At 38.0% G+C, this 20,293-nt stretch overlaps 1 protein-coding gene across 12 annotated transcripts; it reads left to right on the plus strand.

The window, feature by feature from the left end:
* Window positions 1-626: 626 nt before the first annotated feature.
* LOC110301497 (zinc finger protein 431-like) lies at window positions 627-20,211 on the plus strand. Of its 12 annotated transcripts, none has more exons than XM_029481692.1 (7): window positions 883-1,878; window positions 9,575-9,637; window positions 12,569-12,721; window positions 12,838-12,905; window positions 17,191-17,366; window positions 17,567-17,627; window positions 18,625-20,211. In XM_029481692.1, exons 5-7 carry the CDS (start codon window positions 17,246-17,248, stop codon window positions 19,733-19,735), a joined length of 1,293 nt encoding a protein of 430 aa, XP_029337552.1. In that variant the 5' UTR covers window positions 883-1,878; window positions 9,575-9,637; window positions 12,569-12,721; window positions 12,838-12,905; window positions 17,191-17,245; the 3' UTR covers window positions 19,736-20,211. The 12 variants fall into 12 exon arrangements, with proteins under 12 accessions (XP_029337558.1, XP_029337552.1, XP_029337553.1 ...); XM_029481693.1 differs by having other exon boundaries at window positions 17,240-17,366; XM_029481695.1 differs by having other exon boundaries at window positions 883-1,004.
* The last annotated feature ends 82 nt before the right edge of the window (window positions 20,212-20,293 follow it).

Consider the following 20,293-nt stretch of genomic DNA (forward strand, 5'->3'; position numbering starts at 1 on the left):
CTTTCCTTTTCTTTTTCTTTCTGACATTAGAGTCCATGTCTTCAGAATTCTGGTATATGCCGAAACATCCAGCAACAATGGTAACTTAAGGATCCACTACTGGATTCCTTAAGTTACCATTGGCAGACAGCCATTGGTGAACTAGGTGACCCAGAGCCTAGAGACATTCTAATAAATCCATTTTCTACATACATATAGATTCATTTTTCCAGGTATGTTCATCTAAAGAACCTTTACTAATGCAACTTTCTTTTATTTTTATTTTGTTTTGATTTTAAACCTTCTCACCCAGGAAGATATGCTGCTAACAATAGTGTTCACCAGTGCCATCTGTTTCCTGCTTTTCTTCCTGCGTCGTCTCATACCTACCACATGAGAAGTATCTGCACTTTATCTAAGGCCACAAAACAAAACTCTTGTTTCCTAAAAATCTCTTTTTAATTGTTAATATTCTGGGCACCCTTTTACTTGTGGAACAGATTAATAACTCCACTGCAAGTTCAGTAAGGAGCTATGCAAGCTATCTACCTTGATTCCAGGAGGAAGAAGTGACAGGCATGCCCCTAAATTGACCTTTAGAAGAAGAGGAGGAGGAGCAGGAGGAGGAGGAGGAGGCAGCTGAGTCACTGAGGCTGAAGTGGTGGAGTCTCCCCAGGGCTGGGTGGGAAAACAGTCAGGTAGGCTATTGGAAGACAGGCACAAGTGCTATAGAATGCAGCCACTGCAGATCTGGAAACATTTTGTCCTTGGTCGTGAAACCTGAGCCAGAAAACAGTATGCTGTGTTCCTTTAAGACACTCAAACACTAAGGGAGGTGTTCATGGTCACTCAAGACTCACTGGCCAATCAGGGCCTCCAGGCGGATCTGCTAGTGAGGTGACAAGGAGAGTTTTTCCGGGTGCCATGTTGCAGGTTCCCTGTAGCTGAGCAGGCTTGAGCGGTTGGTTCGGTGCTCTGAGCCCTGCTGCTGGGTGCTGTGAGGCGCGCTCCGAAGTTGCGACATGGTGAGCGCTGGGTCACTCACTGCCGATAAAGAGGAGAAGCAGGCAGCTGAGCCTCTGGAACTGAAGTGTTAGGCCCTCCCGGAGGCTGGGTTGGAAAACAGCGGGCTGGCACAATTACTACACAGTGAGCTTAGGGTCACTGCAAGCAATGGGGAGGGGCAGGCAGTTGATCCGCGGGAGCTGAAGTGGGTGGTAAGCAGCCTCCTGATGCAGCAATCTGTAAGATCCATTGGGATTCCAGACACTTCCTGGACCCGGTAGTGTCCTCTGAATAACTTCACTGTGGGGCTTGTATCTACGGCAAAGCATTTAGAACAGGAACTTGTGTGTAGAAACATCATTGTCAGGATGCCAAACTTGGAAAGCCCCGACTTCTCTAGTGTCTTCTACAAGTTCTGCCCTTAGCATTTAACGTTTAGTTGTAAGATCCATTTGGAGTTAATTTTGTGTAGATTGTAAAAGGCATCTCGTGTGTTGAGTAGCATTCTAATATTAATCTGTGGATGTAGAAAACTAGGATTGATGATGAAAGGATAGGAAATAGTAAATGGCGACAATTAGAATTTAGCTGAGGGAGGAAGGACTGCCTCTAAAACACCCCACAGATAAGTAGTATGCCAACCAGGCATGATTTATTCACCAGGATTGTCCAGACATTTGTCTCCAAACCATAACAAAGGAAACAACTCTGATTTACAATCCGCCACTAGGTCCATCCTCATATCAAAGAGCAGGCCTCTAAGAAGCTTTTCAGAGAGGGCATTACAGGGTCACAACCAACACTATCTCTGCTGCCCAGTGCCTGGAAGACAGTCCTGCAACTTCTTTCAGGCTGGGCCCTGACTGGTCAGTGCAAAGGAGAAGACACCAGTGAGTGAGTGTCCTCCAACCTCCCTGGGTTTTGGGGTGGGGGATTACAAATAAAGAGGGACCTGTGTGGGCTGGAGACATGGCTCAGAGGTTAGAGAGTACTGACTGCTCTTCCAGGGGTCCTGAGTTCAATTCCCAGAAACCACATGGTGGCTCACAACCATCTGTAACGAGATCTGGTACCCTCAAATACAGGCATATATGCAGACAGGACACTATACATAATGAAATATATATATATATGTGTGTGTGTGTATATATGTGTGTGTGTGTGTGTATTTTAAGGGACCTGTGTACGAACTAAGTTCGCTGACAACTTTTGAAGCTGGTCACAGCTTAGAAAGGAACAGGGAGGAAGGAAGGAGAGAACTTTCCTGCTTTGTCAGTAGTTGGCATTTGCAGTGAAAAGTGTGGTAATCAATTTTAGACAATCAGTAAAATTTCAAACTGGTCATTTTGGGGAGTTCACAGGCCAGGGCAATTGAGAATCTGGATGAGAAACTGAACTTATTTCTAGAAACCAAATTTCTGTAGTTTCACTAGTTCATCCAGCACAGAAAATCTGGACAACCTGGTGTGGCTATGCATAGCAGAAATGCTATTTTTCCTGTGTGAAAATGCACAACCTCAGAGAAAGGTATGAATAATTCTTGATGTGCTCTAATACATATGTCTAGCCCCTGAAGAATGGTGGATCATAAAGCCTAATTTCAACTTTTTAAAATAATTTTTAGGATTATAATTAAATCATTTCAACCTTCTCATTTTTCCTACCATTAAGTCTCATGCCCTGAAGAAAATAGCTGAGGTGCCTATTTAACAAATCAAAGCAGAGCTGGCTGTCAGGTTCCCCAGCATTCCTTAGTCCCTGTCTGTTACAGGGTATGCCTGGCAGACCCCACCCTCTAGCCCAGGGGTTAGTCTGTCCTTCTCCCAGCTGCTCTTCCTTATGTAATCGAGCCATTTTAGTTACCTGGTTTTTTTCATCTATCATTTTACCCTCCTGGCCTCTTAAGTCTAGCTACCGACTCTGCCTTTCACCCTTTCCTCACGTGGCTCAGGGTCATGTCCACTCTGGACTCTCCCAGATGCCCCTGCCCTGGCTATACTCTCCCTTTTATCTATAATAAACTTTCTACCCCATCATTCCTAGGAGCTGCCGTGTCCTTTCCTATTTATTTATTTATTTATTTATTTATTTATTTATTTTTCTCATTTACCTCCCAACTACTGCTCCTTGCTTTCAAATTCATGGCCACTCTTTGCTTTAATTGTGGTTACTATGTGATTTGACTGAAGTTTAGCTATAGGACTTCCCAGCTATGAGGTAGAGATGGCTGCACTATACATTCTGTCTGTAATGATATGTGCACATCATGGACCCTGCACCTTGAAGATCAACAGGAAGTGCTCTGGGACACTGGAGAATTTTACTAAAATACAAATTTCCCAGACTAGGGCTCTGTCTGTCCCTACAGTGGGAGGGCAGAACTGAGAAGGCCTCAGCTATCTGAGTCATTTGATCTCTGATCTCCAGTAGAGGAGCTGCTACTGTCTTGGGGCCCAGTTGGCTGGTACTCTGAGCTAATGAAGAACTCTAGGCAGGCCTAGCAGTCAGGAGCACCAGTGGGCAGTAGCTTGCAGGTTCTTTCTCGAATTCTTCTCTGATGTAGCTGTAGGAAGCTGTGAGGGAGACCATAAGCCATGCCATGATGAGTACATGGGCCAATATCTCCAGACCAGGAGGAGCATGTCTGCTGAGCTATCAGAGTCTCATCTGCTTGGACTGAGATGGCCTGTAGGTGAGACTCTGGTTCCATTAGTACATGTGATGACCTGGGAATCTTACTCTTGGGGTGGGGAGACTGCAACCCTAGCAGTGGAAAGCTGTGGTGCAAATAATATTACTAACCAGAATGCACACACAGGCATTGCTTTTGGTGTACAGTTGGAAGACAGATTGGAAAACCAAAGGTCTGGTTTCTAGAAAATTTGAAACTCGCATTCCACATTCAGTTTTATGTGATAAATTTTATGAATAGTTTTGAAAGTAGTTGAAAGGAGGTGGTGGGGATCATCCTTCAGCTGTACTTGATCAGAATCTTCTGCCACCAGGCACAATGGCATGATTCAAGGAAATTAAATTTTAAGGTGCAAAATGAGTTTCTGAGATGCAGAGTTTTGCTAGGTGTACATGATGATGGGTAGGTGGGTAGGGCAACTTCTGTATCTTGTGCCATAGTTCATGTGACAGGAAGTAGACATTAAATTATTCTTTAACGTGATTTTGTGTATATGCTTCAGTGGGGCTGGGTTTACCGGAAACCACAAGGGGTCATAAGAAGCTGCAGAGCAATAGCCCACTTTTCTGATCACTTCCATTTCCAAAGAGAGTTCTAGTGCATGGGACCTCTATGTTTGGGAGATCAGTAGTAGCTGGAGGGTAAGAAACACAAGAGTTTAAGGGGTCACTCATAGTAGAGTTGTGAAGTCTGTGTTTAATTTCTTATACACACACAATCAAATGCACTTGAAATTAGTTTTAAGAAGTATCGGAATTCTCATGCTCATTGCAGTTATATTCATGGTGGCCTAAATATGAAAATAATCTAAATGCTCATTTGTTGAGGACAAGCTGGGTGCCTTAGGAGGACACTGTTCTAAATGAATGAAGACAATACCAATGGTTAAAGGATTATAGACATTTTTCTTAATTTTTATATTATTTAAAGACATCTATGTCTTTTTACTGGGGAATTGAGTCCATTGATGTTAAGAGATATTGAGGAAAAGTGACTGTTACTTCTTGTTATTTTTGATGTTAGAGGTAAACTTATGTTTGTATGACTATCTTCTTTTGGGTTTGTTGAAAGATTACTTTCTTGCTTTTTCAAGGGTGTAGTTTCCTTCCTTGTGTTGGTGTTTTCCATCTATTATCCTTTGTAGGGCTGGATTTATGGAAATATATTGTGTAAATTTGGTTTTGTTATGGAATATCTTATTTTCTCTGTCTATGGTAATTGAGAGTTTTGCTGGGTAGAGTAGCCTGGGCTGGCATTTGTGTTCTCTTAGGGTCTGTATGACATCTGCCCAGGATCTTCTAGCTTTCATAGCCTCTGGTGAGAAGACTGGTATAATTCTGATAGGCCTGCCTTTATATGTTACTTGACCTTTTTCCCTTACCACTATTAAAATTCTTTTTTTGATTAATGCATTTGGTGTTTTGATTATTAAGTGATGGGAGGAATTTCTTTTCTGGTCCATTCTATTTAGAGTTCTGTAAGCTTCTTGTATGTTCATAGGCATCTCTTTCTTTAGGTTAGGGGAGTTTTCTTCTATAATTTTGCTGAAGATATTTACTGGCCCTTTAAGTTGGGAATCTTCACTCTCTTCTATACCTATTATCCTTAGATTGGTCTTCTCATTGTGTCCTGAATTTCCTGGATGATTTGGGTTAGGATCTTTTTGCATATTGCATTTTCTTTGACTATTATGTCAGTGTTTTCTATGGTATCTTCTGTACCTAAGATTCTCTTTTCTATCTCTTGTATTCTGTGGGTGATGCTTGCATCTATGACTCCTGATCTCTTTCCTAGGTTTTCTAACACCAGGGTTGTCTCCCTTTGTGATTTCTTTATTGTTTCTATTTCCATTTTTAGATCTTGGATGGTTTTGTTCATTTCCTTCACCTTTTTGATTGTGCTTTCCTGTAATTCTTTAAGGGATTGTTGTGTTTCCTCTTTAAGGGCTTCTAAATGTTTACCTGTGTTCTCCTGTATTTCTTTAAGGGAGTTATTTATGCCCTTCTTAAAGTCCTCTATCATCATCACCATCATCATCATCATCAATCATCAGAAGTGATTTTAGATCTGAATCTTGCTTTTCCAGTGTGATGGTGTATCCAGGACTTGCTATGGTGGGAGAATTGGGTTCTGATGATGCCAAGTAACCTTGGTTTCTATTGCTTATGTTCTTATGCTTGCCTCCTGCCATCTGATTATCTCTAGTGCTACCTGCCCTCACTATATCTGACTGGAGCCTGTCCTTCCTGTGATCCTGGTTGTGTCAGAACTCTTCAGAGTTCAGCTGTCTCTGTGATCCTGAGATCCTGAGTGTGTCAGAGCTCTTGTGAGTCAAGCTGCCTCTGGGACCCTGAGATCCTGGTGTGATCAAGTCCCTCTTATTGTGGGCTTGTTAGAGCGCCTAGGAGTGGAGGTTCTTATGGGTGTTGTGGGACTGGCTATGGAGTTAGAGACATAGTCTGCTCAGGGCACACTCCTGGGAGTGTTAGAGGGCCTGGGAGTGGAGCTTCCTCTGGGTGTTGTGAGACTGGCTGCAGAGTTCATGCCCAAGGTCTGCTCAGGGTATGAGCAGACCGATTATAATCCAGCAGGTGGATTGTAGACTTATAAAAGACTTTCACAGTCAGTACTGTATCCACTACAAAACATCAAGCAATTACAGCTTAGGCAGTTTCAACAAATCCACATCTTTCTCTGTTTTTGTTTATTAATTATTTTATTGGTTTACATTTCAAATGTTGTCACCCTTTCCGGACTCCCCTCCACAAGCCCTCACCCCTTTGCTTCTCAGAGGGTGTTCTCCCACCTACCCACCACTCCTGTCTCACCTATCTATGATCCCCCTTCTCTGCGGCATCAGGCCTCCACAGGACTAAGCACCTGTCTTCTCAGTAATGCTAGATAAGGCAGTCCTCTGCTACACATGTAGCAGGAGCCATGGACTGTCTCATGTATAGTCTGGTTGGTGGTTTAATCACTGGGATCTCTGAGGCATCCAGTTAGTTGATACTGTTGTTGTTACTATGGGGTTGTGATTCCTTTCAGTTCCTTTAGTCCTACCCACTAACTCTTCCATTGGGGTCAGTCAAATGATCGGCTGTGAGTATCTGCATTCTGTCTTAGTCAGCTGATGGCAGAGCCTCTCAGAGGACAGCCATACCAGGCTCCTTTCTACAAGCATATCTTAGTATCAGCAATAATGTCAGGGTTTGATGTATGTGGATGGGATGGATCCCAAGGTGAGGTGGATTCTGGATGGCCTTTCCTTCAGTCTGTGCTCCACTTTTTTGTCCCTGCATTTCCTTTAGACAGGAACAATTCTAGGTTAAAAATTGTGAGATGTGAGATGTGGGTGACCTAATCCCTCAACTGGGGGACATATCTGTCTACTGGAGGTGGTCTCTTCAGGTCCTATCTCCCTGCTGCTGGGCCTTTCAGCTATGTCATCTCCCCTGGGTCTTGGGAGCCTCTCACATGCCTGGCATCTGGGACTTTCTAGTGGTTTTCCCCCTCATTCTCCACCCCCCACTGCTACCTATTTCCCTTCGTTCTCCTGGGCCTCTGGACTTCTCTCCTGTCTCTTCCCATACCTGATCTTGGCCCTCCTTTTCCCCTCTCTCTTCCCTCTCCCAAAGCTCAAATATAAGTGGATCAAGGACTTCCACATAAAACCAGACACACTGAACCAATCCACTTTTTTCTTCCATTTGATTTTAATGTTTAATGCACTCTTATTTGTCAGATTGGTGTGAGAACTTCAGCCATCTTATCTACACTACAGATAGCAAAATAAAATGAAGGGCAGAAAGAACACAAAATCTAGCTAAAAAAAATCATATTCAAAGAGTTTTTCAAACATTTTTAATTGGTATGTGGAGAAGAAAAATTAAATATCAAGCTTTTGTAGCAAGAGGTGTTCCAAAGATAATGAGCAAATGTGCTATCATAGTTTACTGTAAAAATGCAGACATTTGTTTTATTTGGATAATTTGAGAGATTTCTGCCAATGAGTTATGCTGCATGAAAAAATTAAAAAATGGAGTTAAACAACAGACTGACTTGTTTTGTTTGAATTTAAACAATGACAATAAATTATAGTTTGACAAAAATGTAATAGTCTGAGATAAATGACTCATCTCTTCGTTTTCTTGTAATCAAATAATCCACCTTAGATAGTGACATTTTTATCTTTGCTTTTGAGAATGTGTATAGACGTTTAATTTTTTATATATGTTTGTATGTATTGAGTATATAATATAGCAATACTATATAACATTATATATGTAGTTCTATTATTTGAAAACTAACACAAGAAAATGATCTGGGTTTGTGACCTTCATGATACATATTTCACATTGTGGAGAGCATAACTTTTGATTTCACAGATGTATACAGGGCCAAGAATGAGCTTGTCATAAACTCCTGTGTGATGTTCACCCATACAGAACGAGAATTATATCTGTCAAAATCATGCTTTTTCCCTGTTTTCACTATTTCACTTCTTTTTGTCCATTATTACTTTTCTTCTTTACATTTTTCATTTAAGAAAAATGGAATTAATGTTTTTTAATTGGAATAGATTCTTGTCTCATATAATATATTCTGACTACTGTTTCCCCTTGCTCCACTCCTCCTAAGTCCAGCCTACTCTCCGTGTTCCACAGATCTACTCCCCTTCCTCTATTTTCTCTTTAGAAAAGAGCAAGACTCTAATAGAGGATAGCCAAACAAGACCAAACAAGATACAAAAAGACAAGGCAATAGACCTCATATTGAGTCTGGACAAGGCAACCCAATAGGAGGAAAGAATCTCAAGAGCGTGTGAGAGAGTTAAAGCTATAGCTTCTGTCACTGTTGGGAGTCCCACAAAAACAGCATGCTAACAGCCATACTATATCAGCAGGGGACCTATTACATACCCATGCAAAACTCTATACTTGCCACTCTGAGATTTTTGGCCATCCAGGTAGTGTAAGTGACAGGTTCTCTCTCATAGTGTAAGCTTCAAGTTAAACCTAACATTGGTTTGCCCTCCAAGAAGTTGGGTGCCACCATTCCCCTGCATATCTTGCAGGCAGGACAGATTTTAGTTTGAGGATTTTTAGCCAGGGTTGATTCCAGGTTTCTCTTTCTGTAGGCTGTTCCTTCTCACCCCAGAGACTAGAACCCATGGGTGGGGTCTCTAAGTCTGCATCTGCTTCACCTCTCTACATCCAGAGAGCTGTGTAAAAGTTGTCTTCAGCAATGCAGCCCTGCTGCCAGTTTTCAGAGAGTATCCTTCTGTCCTAGCATCATCCTTGGTTATTTAGGGATCTCCATGGGATCTCCGCTGCCAACAACTCAACTGAATGTGACTCAGTCTCAGCACGGGGAATATGCCCTGCTTGGCTATAAATGATGGCAGTTCAAACTCTGTATTCTTCATTACTTAGTTAGGAGTCCTAACTAAGGTCACCTTCTTAGATTCCAGGAAGTTACTAGTGTACTAGGTCTCTACACTAACCCCAAATGCCCACTAATTGTAGATATTTCTCCCTGCACTCTCTCCACTTTCACAACTGATCCCTTTCACTCCTGTCCCCAATCACTTTCAGTCCACTCACAGAATCTATTCTATTTCTCATTTCCAAAGAGATCCATGCTTCTCACTATAGCTCTCCACTTTACCTATACTCTCTGAATCTGGATTATAGCTTGATTATCATTTACCTAATAACTGATATTTGTTCAGAAGTGAATACATACCATATTGGTGTGTCTGGTTCTTGGTTACCTCATTTAGATTTATTCTAGTTGCATCTATTTTCCTATAAATTTCATGATGTTATTTTTTTAGCAGCTGAATAATACTCCATTGTGTAAATATATGACATTTTCTTTATCCTTTCTTCTGTTTAGGGATATCTGGATGGTTTACAGTTTTTGACTATAATGAATAATTACTATGAACATAGTACTCAAGTAAGTGTCCTTGTGTTAGGATGGAACTTTTGGGTCTAAGCCCAAGAGAGGTATAGCTGGGTCTTGAGGTATACCGAGCTTTTGGTTTTTTTTTTTTTTTTCTGAGGAATCACAATATTGATTTCCTATCATAGTGGTTGTATTAGTTTGTGTTCCCACCAGCAATGGAGGAGTGTTCCCCTTACTCTACATCTTTGCCAGCATGAGCTGTTACTCATATTATTGACCTTAGCCATTCTGACATGTGTAAGATGAAGTCTCAGCAAACTTTTCTGCATTTCCATGATGACTAAGATGATCAACATTTGTGTTTCTTAGCCATTTGAGATTTCTCTATTTAGATCAGTACACTATTTTTATTTGAATTTTTTTATTCTTTATACATCTAATTTCTTGAGTCCTTTATACATTTTGTATATTAAGTCTCTATTGGTTGTAGAGTTGGTAAAAATCTTTTCTCATTCCTTTACCTATCTCTTTTGTCCATTGACTGTGATATTTTACCTTACAGAAGCTTTTAAGTTTCATGAAATCTCATTTATTAATTGTTGATCTTAGTGCACACACTATTCATGTTCTGTTCAGAATGTTGTCATTTGAGCCAGTATAGTCATTCGAGTTATTCCCCACTATATCTTTTCTCAGTTTCAGTGTGTCTGGTGATATTTTGATGTCTTTGAGTTTTGTGCAGGATGATGAATATGGACCTTTGCAATTCTTCTACATGCAGAGATATAGTTTTATCCAGTACCATTTGTTGAAGGCACTGTCCTTTTTCCATTGTGTATTTCTGGACTCCTTATCTAAAATCAGGTGTCCATATGTAGATGGAATTATGTCTGGGTATTCAATTCGATTCCATCGATCAATGTGTGTGTGTGTTTTGCCAATATCATGCAGTTCTATATTGTTCAGGATTTGTTTAGCTACCCTGGGTTTTGGTTATTCCATATGAGGTGGGAATTTTCTTTCAAGGTCTATAAAACAATTGTTTTTGAATTTTGATGGGAACTATGTTTAATCTGTAGATTGATTTTGGTTGGATGGCCATTTTTACTGTTTTAATCCTGCCAATCCAGGAATAGCAGAGATTTTTTTTTTATATCTTCTGATATATTGTTGACTTTCCTTCTTCAAAAACTTGAAATTTTTATCATACAAGTCTTTCACCTTATTTTTAAGAGTTATTCCAATATATTTTATATTGTTTGAGTGTATTGTAAAAGGGGTTGTTTGCTTGATTCATTTCTCAGTTTGTCATTTTTCTATAGGAGAGTTATTGATTCTTTTGAATTAATTTTGGATCCAGCCACTTTTCTGGATGTGTTTTTCAGCCTTAGGAGTTTAGTAGTGGGATTTTTGGAGTCACTCATGTATACTATCATATCATCTGCCAATTGGGATACTTCAAGTTCTTCCTTTCCAAATTATATCCCTTTGGTCTCTCTCAGTTGTCTTTGCTCTAGTTAAAACGTCAAAGACAATATTGAATAGATATGGACAGAGTGGAGAGTCTTGTCTTGTTCCTGATTTTAATGGAACTGTTTTGAGTTTCTTTCCATTTAATTTGATGTTGTGTATAGGCTTGCTGTAAATTTCCTTTATTATGTTTGGGTATGTCCTTTGTATCCATAATCTCTCCAAGACTTTGATCCTGAATTGGTGTTGAATTTTGTCAAAGGCTTGGTCCATGTCTGATGAGATGATCCTGTGACTTTTATTCCCTGTCAGTTTACTTATATGGTGGATTACATTTACTGGTTTTCGTATGTGGAACCATGCTTGCATCTCTGGGATGAAGCCTACTTGAACATTTCTGTTCTTTGATTAAGTATTGATTACAATATTTTATTGAGTATTTATGCATCTAGGTTCATGAGGGAACTTGGTCTGTAATATTCTTTCTTCGTTAAGTATTTATTTGCTTTGGGTTTCAGAGTTGGTGTTAAGTCTCTCTTTGAAAGTCTGGTTGAATTCTGTACTAAACCATTAAACCTTGTTATGCTTGTTTTGGAGGTTTTGTCCCCCTTTTTTAGCTTGGGAGTCTTAATAAATTCTTCTATTTCACTAGGGGTTATAGATCTACTTAAATTGTTGATTTGATCTTGATGTAACTTTGGTAAGTAATGCCTATCAAGATATCCATTTCTTTTAGATTTTCCAATTTGGTGGAGTACAGGTTTTTTAAATGTGTCCTTATGATTCTCTGGATTTCTTCATTGTTGTGTCCTTTTCATCTCAAAGTTTTTTAATTTGCATATTCTTTCTCTTTTACTTAGTTTGGATAAAGGTTTGTCTGTTTTGTTGTTTTTCCTAAAATCAGCTGTTTCATTGATTCTTTTAATGCTCTCTTTGTTTCTGTTTAACTGACTTGTGCGCTCTTTTGCTGTCTTCTCCTCATAGATGTGCTTACTTCTCTTTTTTTTTCTAGAGCTTTTAGGTGTGCTGTTAAGTTGCTAGTAAGAGATCTCTAAATTTTTTAAATGTATGCACTTAGTGCTATCAACTGTCCTCTTATCACTACTTTCATTGTATCCTGTAAGTTCTGAAATGTTATTTATTGATCTTCACTGAATATTAGAAAGTCTTTAATTTTTTTTCTTTATTTCTGTCTTGACCTGTTTTTTCTTCAGCAGAGAGTTGTTCAGTTTCCCTGAGATTTTAAGCTTTCTGTTGTTTCGCTTGTTGATGCTGTGCAGCTTTAATTCATGGTCGTCTGATGGGATGCAGGGGATTCTTTCTGTTTTCTTGTGTCTGTTGATACTTGCACTGTTTGAGTATGTCATCAATTTTGGTGAAAGTTCCATGACTTGCTGGCAAAAGGGTATATCTTTTGTGTTTGGGTAGAATCTTTTATAAATATAAGTTGGGATCATTTAGTTTATGATATCAGTTAGCTAGAGCATTTCTCTGTTTTGTTTTTGTCTGCAGGGCCTATTGATTGATTACAGTGAGGTATTGAAGCCTCCCACTATACAGTGCTTGAAGATCAATGTGTGATTTAAGCTGCAGAAGTGTTTCATTTACAGCAGTGGGTGCTCTTATGTTTGTGGCATGGATGCTAAAAATTTAAATGTTATCCTGGTAGGGTTTTTTTTTTTTAATGAATATATAGTATCCCTCCTCATTTCCTTTTATTAATTTTTGTTTGAAGTCTGTTTTCTTAGATATTAAAATGGCTATCCCGGCTTGATTATTAGGTCCATTTGCTTGGAGTATCCAGGCCTTCCTGGAGGTGGCCCACTGTGTTTGCATGGTGTATGATTAGGTGAGTTCAGTGGCATGGTTCCAAAGAGATTTCATCTCAGAATTGCTTCTTACAGCTGATATGCCTTTCCTATCATTATTAATTAACCTTCCCTGTGCATTAGTCAACCCTATTGATCAGATTTCCTGCAGATCAACATAAAAATGAACTTTCATGAATTAAGGCTGTTTAGATGAGTCAATTATTCTATAGAATTCCTGATTTGATTCAAATAATTTTAGGAAGAAAGTTTTAAGAAATAGTCTTAGTTGCTTCACTAGAAAGATATAACAAAGTTAGAATCAAGAATAGGGTGTGCCCACTTCTCATAATAGTAAGTAAAGATTGTATAATAAGAAATACCATGAGCTTTCATAATTACAGTAGAAAGAGAAATAGACTTAGGACATATTTATATTCAAGAAAAAACATTTAGGTACAAAGATAAAGTCACAGTTATGCACTATGATAAGGCCATGTAAAAACTGTTGCTTTGAACTTATAACAAGCATATTATAATGAAACACTGTCTTGAACTTAATATCAGCATCCTTTTGTAACTCACATTTTATGTACCATTTTATCTCTGAGGTAATTTTCTAAAGAACTTTTTGTCTAAGAATGTATAAAAAGAGATAAAGTTGTCTAAGAAAGCCAGAGAAAAAGAAATAAAGTTGTTGGTTGGATGGTTTGGCTTTGGGAGCTCTGTCCTATCCATACGTGTGTGTGTGTGTGTGTGTGTGTGTGTGTGTGTGTGTGTGTGTGTGTAAAAATGCACTAAACAAAGAAAGAATTTTAATAGTGGTAAGGGAAAAAGGTCAAGTAACATATAAGGGCAGGCCTATCAGAATTACAGCAGACTTCTCACCAGAGACCATGAAAGCTAGAAGATCCTGGGCAGATGTCATACAGACCCTAAGAGAACACAAATGCCAGGTGAGGCTACTATACCCATCAAAACTCTCAATTACCATAGACGGAGAAACCAAAGTATTCCATGACAAATCCAAATTTACACAATATCTTTTTACAAATCAAGCCCTACAAAGGATAATAGATGGAAAGCAGCCACATAAGGAGCAAAACTACACCCTTGAAAAAGCAAAAAAGTAATCTTTCAACAAACCTACACAAACATAATTCCACCTCTAACAACAAAATAACAGGAAGTAAAAATTAGTTTTTGTTAATATCTCTTAATATGAAAATTAATATCCTAACATGAAAATAACATATCCTAATCGGTTGAAATTCACAAATATGAGGAATTAGAAATTTATTGGCTGTTATCCAGTGGTCTCTCTAATTTGGTAATTGGAGAAATAGGTCCAATATTGTACAATCCATGGACACTTTCTGCTTTTTTGTTCATGACAGTGTCTTTCTGTGTACCACATAATGGTCTTGACATTGTGCTTCTATTTCAGCCTCTCTATTATTAGAATAGCTTATTTGATATTTTAACACTATACTGTGGTTTTCAGAAGAGCTTACATATGTCAGAATTATTTATACAGCCAAGAGAAACATATACAATTAATTTGGGAGGTAGTTTGTAAGAGAACAACAAAAAGTGAGACTGAATATTTTGCTTGATATTTCTAATTATTACATCAATTTTGAAGAAGAGGAACTTATAAGTCACTCTTTTTCTGAGATGAATGCTTTTCAAAATCATTACAGTCAATGAACCAGAATCTTAACCTCACCTAATGTCTGTGCCACCCTCTAAGCAGAACCATTGTTCATTGAAACAGTTGATGAATGACCTCATGGATAGACCATCTCAATACACGCACCCATTTTTTAAATGAACGTAACCTCTTCCCTGTGGGCTAAGAATGAAGACAATAACTCAAGTCAAATAGCTTTGACCATAACAGGAAATCTGTATCCAAATAATCCTGTCTACAATTCATTCCTTGGTGCAGCAGAACTGTCAACTCTTAGCTTAGCTACTATGGAGGTAAAATCCTTTGATGATATGAGGTCATTGAAGTACAGCCTTGTTACAATGAACTCCAGTGTCTAAAAATTGTTCATGTTTTGGATTTGTACCACAGTAAGAGCCAAGATTTTAAGCTCTACTAAAAGCAAAACAAACAAACAAACAAAAAGACTTTATCTATTTATGTTCATTTAATAACATGTCCATCATTTAAAAAATTGGTATAAAAATATACATTGTGTTGAATATGATAAAAAAGAAAGAGAGAGAGAAAGGAAGGAAGGAAGGAAGGAAGGAAGAAAAATCCACAGAGAGTTAAAGAGAAAAGAAGCCAGCAGTTTTCAGTCACAGAATAAGCAAGAGACTGTTAAGTCTACAGAAGCCATCAGCAAGCATTCAGTATAGAAAGCGAGAAGGCCAGAGACCACCAGTCTTTAAAGCTACATCCAATGCTTTGACCCAATTCAAACCACACCAGGCTGGGCTGGTTCATGTCATTAGAGGTAATATCTAACATTGATATTGAGCAACATTGTTCAATATCAATGATGTTGGGAAGATATAACTTGTTTTCTGATTTTACAAGATGTGCTCAATTGATTGTCTTGAGTGTCAGAATAAACTTTGGACATTTGAACAGTGTACAGGCTATTAGCATCATTAAAATTTGACTCAATGCATTTTCTTAATAGGATGACCATGAGCCTCTAGTGACCAGGTCTGAATGTAGTTGATTAAATCAAAGACATCCTACATAGGATGATACCTTTGAACTCTTGTCTCTCCTTTGTGGCTTTCTTTGAGGAGCTTGTGGAAGTTTTTGTAGGAGGAACCTTTCAGATTCCTTATTGAGAATGGGATTTGAGTGTCTATAGACTCAACCCATGGCCTGAGTTTTGTGTGTGTATGTGTGTGTGTTTATTGTGTTGTGGTTGAATCTCCTCAGTCAGCTTCCTTCTCATGCTGCCACAGCCTTTACCATTATAGACTTTGTCCCTAAATCACAAGAGATACAATAAAAGCAATTGCTATTCAATGCTAAGCTAATTTGCTATTCTAGTGTTTTTTATATTTTTAATTTTGTTTTGTTTTTGTTTTGAAGACAATGTTTCTCTGTGTAGCCCTGGCTGTCCTCAAAGTAGATATGTAGACCAGGCAGGTCTTGAAGTTAGAAATTCACCTGTTTTGGCTCCCAAGTGCTGGGATTAGATGTGGGACAACATCCCTGGCTTTGTTGTTGTTGTTGTTTTTATATTATTAGATGGAATGTAAGTTTTTGTACATGTCAAACATATGCTCTTTTGCTGATCTTCATTCACATCTGGAATTTTGAAATTTGACAGAGTCTATTTCTCAGGATGGCTTTGTCAAATTTCAAAATTCCAGATTCATGACATTAATACTACCTGAGCCTTCTGAATCATTGTAGTTCACATATGTGATATGTTTCCTACATGTTGTGTTTGTTTTGAAAATTTTTTAATGAATATGAGTATTTTGCCTGTATTCATGTAGTCCTCAGGACACATATTCCTCAGGGCTCTGCCTCTCTGAGGCACTTCCATCATGGTTGTGCTAACTGGTGCACCACACTCCATGAATTCTAAAGCTATTTGCTGTTACTCTTCCATGGGCCTTGACAAAAGATGGCCTCAGAACTCCCAAACTTGGAATAGTGGATAGTTGTGAGCCCCTATAAGACCAGCAAGTGCTGTTAACTCCTGATTCATTTACATTGCTAATATTTTTATTGGTTTATTTGGTACTATTTAAACATGCATTCCCTTTTAGTTAAATCTTTATGTAACTATTTAAAATGGGACACTTCAGATTTCTGGAAGATGAATGCAGAAACACAAAGGATGTATGAACTTGTGTGAGTTCTTTCCATCTTTTTTGTTTGTTTGATTGATTTTTGTAGGGGACTCAGGGTGTTATGTATCTCTGGCTGTCTTTCACAAACCAGGCAAACAACTCAATGAGATACAACTGCCCCTGCCTGGAGAGTGCTAGGATTAAAGCCATGAGCCAGTACACCCAGACTGCCCATCATTTGTTGTATTTGTTAATTGTTCATACAATATCTCTGATGTGTGCTCAGTATGATCATTTTGCTTCTCTCTCTCTCTCTCTCTCTCTCTCTCTCTCTCTCTCTCTCTCTCTCTCTCTCTTTTGATTAGCATTTCTCCTGCAAGGCTATATCCTATTCAAAGGGCACAAAAATGACAGAGGTGAACCTTATTATATATTTCCTTCTACAATGACTTGGCAATTACATTAGAATTACTGTGTCAGGAAATAAGTGGGGGAAGCACCAGAATTATATGAATATATTGTCAATGAAGTATACATTTACAGTATTGCCGCTATCATATTTTCTGTTCTACACACGAATGGGATATTTTAGAATGCAATGACCTATGCTGATGTGCATGTGAATTTCACTTGGGAAGAGTGGGCTTTGCTGAATCCTTCCCAGAAGAGTCTCTACAAAGAGGTGATGCTGGAGACCTATGAGAACCTCACTGCTATAGGTAAGATAGTGGATTTTCGTTGACTTTTTAAAATAAGGGGAGAAATGTTTCTTTGTTATTGATGATCTTCTGTTATTTCAATTGAGAATGAGAAAAATGAGGTGAATAAATCAAACATTGTTCTAACGTTCACTGGATATAGTAACTTAAAATTTCCTTAATTTCCAATAATATATACATTTTTTGGTACTGCATTTTAGGCTACAATTGGGAAGACCATTATATTGAAGAACAATTTCAAAGTTCTAGAAGAGATGGAAGGTAATTTTCATGTGCAAGCTGATACAAATATAGCTCTGAGGAAATTTTACTCTGCTCTGGAAGTTCAAAGCCACAACTTAAACAACTGCTTCTTTAAGTATATCAAAATAAAGTCTTTCTTTACGTATATTAATGGTTATTATAGTCCCATAAATCTATGTACCTCAATGTCAGCTGCCTGGTTTAAGAGGCATTCTTCTAAGAAAGGAGACAAGGAAACAATGCCTTAACAGATATCACCATTTGAATCATAGCCCTATTAGAGCTATGCTGTAGAACTTCTGATCTGTATCACTTAAATATTTTAAAAAGTATACACTTAGAATAGGTGGTAAATATATCTTCAAAATAGTCTAATGAGCAAATAGTCCATAGTAAAGCTGGTATTACTTATATTCTTGTAGTAACATTGCTAAATGTAGTGAGAGGGGCAGTTTATGAGAGTCAAGAATTAGATACCTTAATCCCTTACCACATGTATGTGAGTAACAACAATCCAACTGTGTGAATGCAATGTGGAAACCTTTATTTTGTTATTCTCCTCTTAATGGGTATATCATATTTCACAATGTATACATACCATTGAGCCTAGGGATATTCAAAGAAACAACGTACCTCTTTCTCTCCCAGAAAAAATTAGAAGATATCTAATAGTTCCCACTTGGAGTAGACTTTCTAAATATGGTACAAGTTTACAATTTGATAAATCTCTTGGGTTCTTTCAGTTTTCTTCAAATATATGAAAACTTCATATAGAAAAAGAATGCTATAAATGTGAGCCATGTAATAAATGCTCTTACCAGCACAGGTATTGTCAAAGATGCCTAAGAACTCATAATGAAGGGGGAACACATTGAATGTAAACAAAGTGATACAATCCTAGAATCTGATTCCTCTTTACCATTAGACCAAATTATAATATTAATTCATACAGATAAAAAATTCAACAGTGTAATGAATGTGGTAAAGCTTTCACATGTGCCAATTATCTTTACAGGCATAAAAGAGGTCATACTGGAGAGAAACCCTATGAATGTAATCATTGTGGTACAGCCTTTGCAAGGCATGGTCATCTGCAAAGGCATAAAGGAACGCATACTGGAGAGAAACTTTATGAATGTAATCGATGTGGTAAAGTCTTTGCATGGAACTGTCATCTCCGAATCCATAAAAGAACACATAGTGGAGAGAAACCTTACAAATGTGATCAATGCGGTACAGCCTTTGCAAGTCATTGTCGTCTTCAAAGGCATAAAAGAACACATACTGGAGAGAAACCTTATGAATGTAATCAATGTGGTAAAGCCTTTACACAACACAGTACTCTACAAGTTCATAAAAGAACACATACTGGAGAGAAACCCTATGAATGTAGCCAATGTGGTAAAGCCTATTCACGTCACAGTCATCTCCAAAGACATAAAAGAACACATACCGGAGAGAAACCTTATGTATGTAATCAATGTGGTAAAGCCTTTGCTTATCAAAATAGTCTCCAGTATCATAAAAGAACACATACTGGAGAGAAATCTTATGAATGTAAGCAATGTGGTAAATTCTTTCCATGCCGTAAGCATCTTCAAATACATAAAAGAACACATGCTGGACAGAAAGGCTATGAATGTAACCAATGTGGTAAAGCCTTTGCTTTTCATAGTCATTTCCAAAGACATAAAAGACATATTGGAGAGAAACCTTATGAATGTAACCACTGTGATAAAGCCTTTGCAAGTCACAATAATCTTCAAAAACATATAAGAAGACATACTGGAGAAAAACCTTATAAATGTAATCTGTGTGATAAAGCCTATGCACATCACAGTCATCTCCAAACACATGAAAGAGTGCATACTGGAGAGAAACCCTACAAATGTAATCAATGTGATAAAGCCTTTTCACAACAAAGTTCTCTACAAGTGCACAAAAGAATACATACTGGAGAGAAACCCTATGAATGTAACCAATGTGGTAAAGCCTTTACATGTCACAGATATCTCCAAAGACATAAAAGAACACATTCTGGAGAGAAACCCTATGGATGTAACCAATTTGGTAAAATATTTGCACAACATAGTACTGTCCACAGCATAATAAAAGGAAATATTTGAGAGAAACTCTATGAATATAATGTGTGGTAAACCTTTGCAGGTCAAAGTCATTTTCAAAGGCATGAAAGAATTCATACTGGGGAGAAACCTCATGAATGTATTTAATATGGTGACACCTTTGCATATTTCTATAGTCTTCATCGTCATGAAAGTATTCCTACTGGAGAGAAATTCTATGAATGTAAGCAGTGTGATAAAGCCTTTGTGTTATGGATCCACTTAGATCCAACACAAGTCAAACACCAGATCAATGCTAATGACAAAAATTAATTGTAATAAAGCTGCTACTGATTAAGCAGGACCTTAGAACATATTCTGGAGGTGAAATGCAACCCATGTTATGGAGCTTTTAAGCTTGGAAAGCACAAACATCTGTGCCAAGTTACAGCTACATTTTTCTATCCATCAGCATTTAGGGATAATAGTTTTTGTTTTTGTTTTTTTTTTTTTTGGTTGGTTTGTTGGTTAGTTTTTTGGGTTTTGTTTTGTTTTGTTTTGTTTTTGTTTTTGTTTTTGTTTTGTTTTTTGAGACAGGGTTTCTCTGTATAGCCCTGGCTG

This window comes from Mus caroli, chromosome 9, assembly GCF_900094665.2.
Source record: "Mus caroli chromosome 9, CAROLI_EIJ_v1.1, whole genome shotgun sequence".
NCBI lineage: Eukaryota > Metazoa > Chordata > Mammalia > Rodentia > Muridae > Mus > Mus caroli.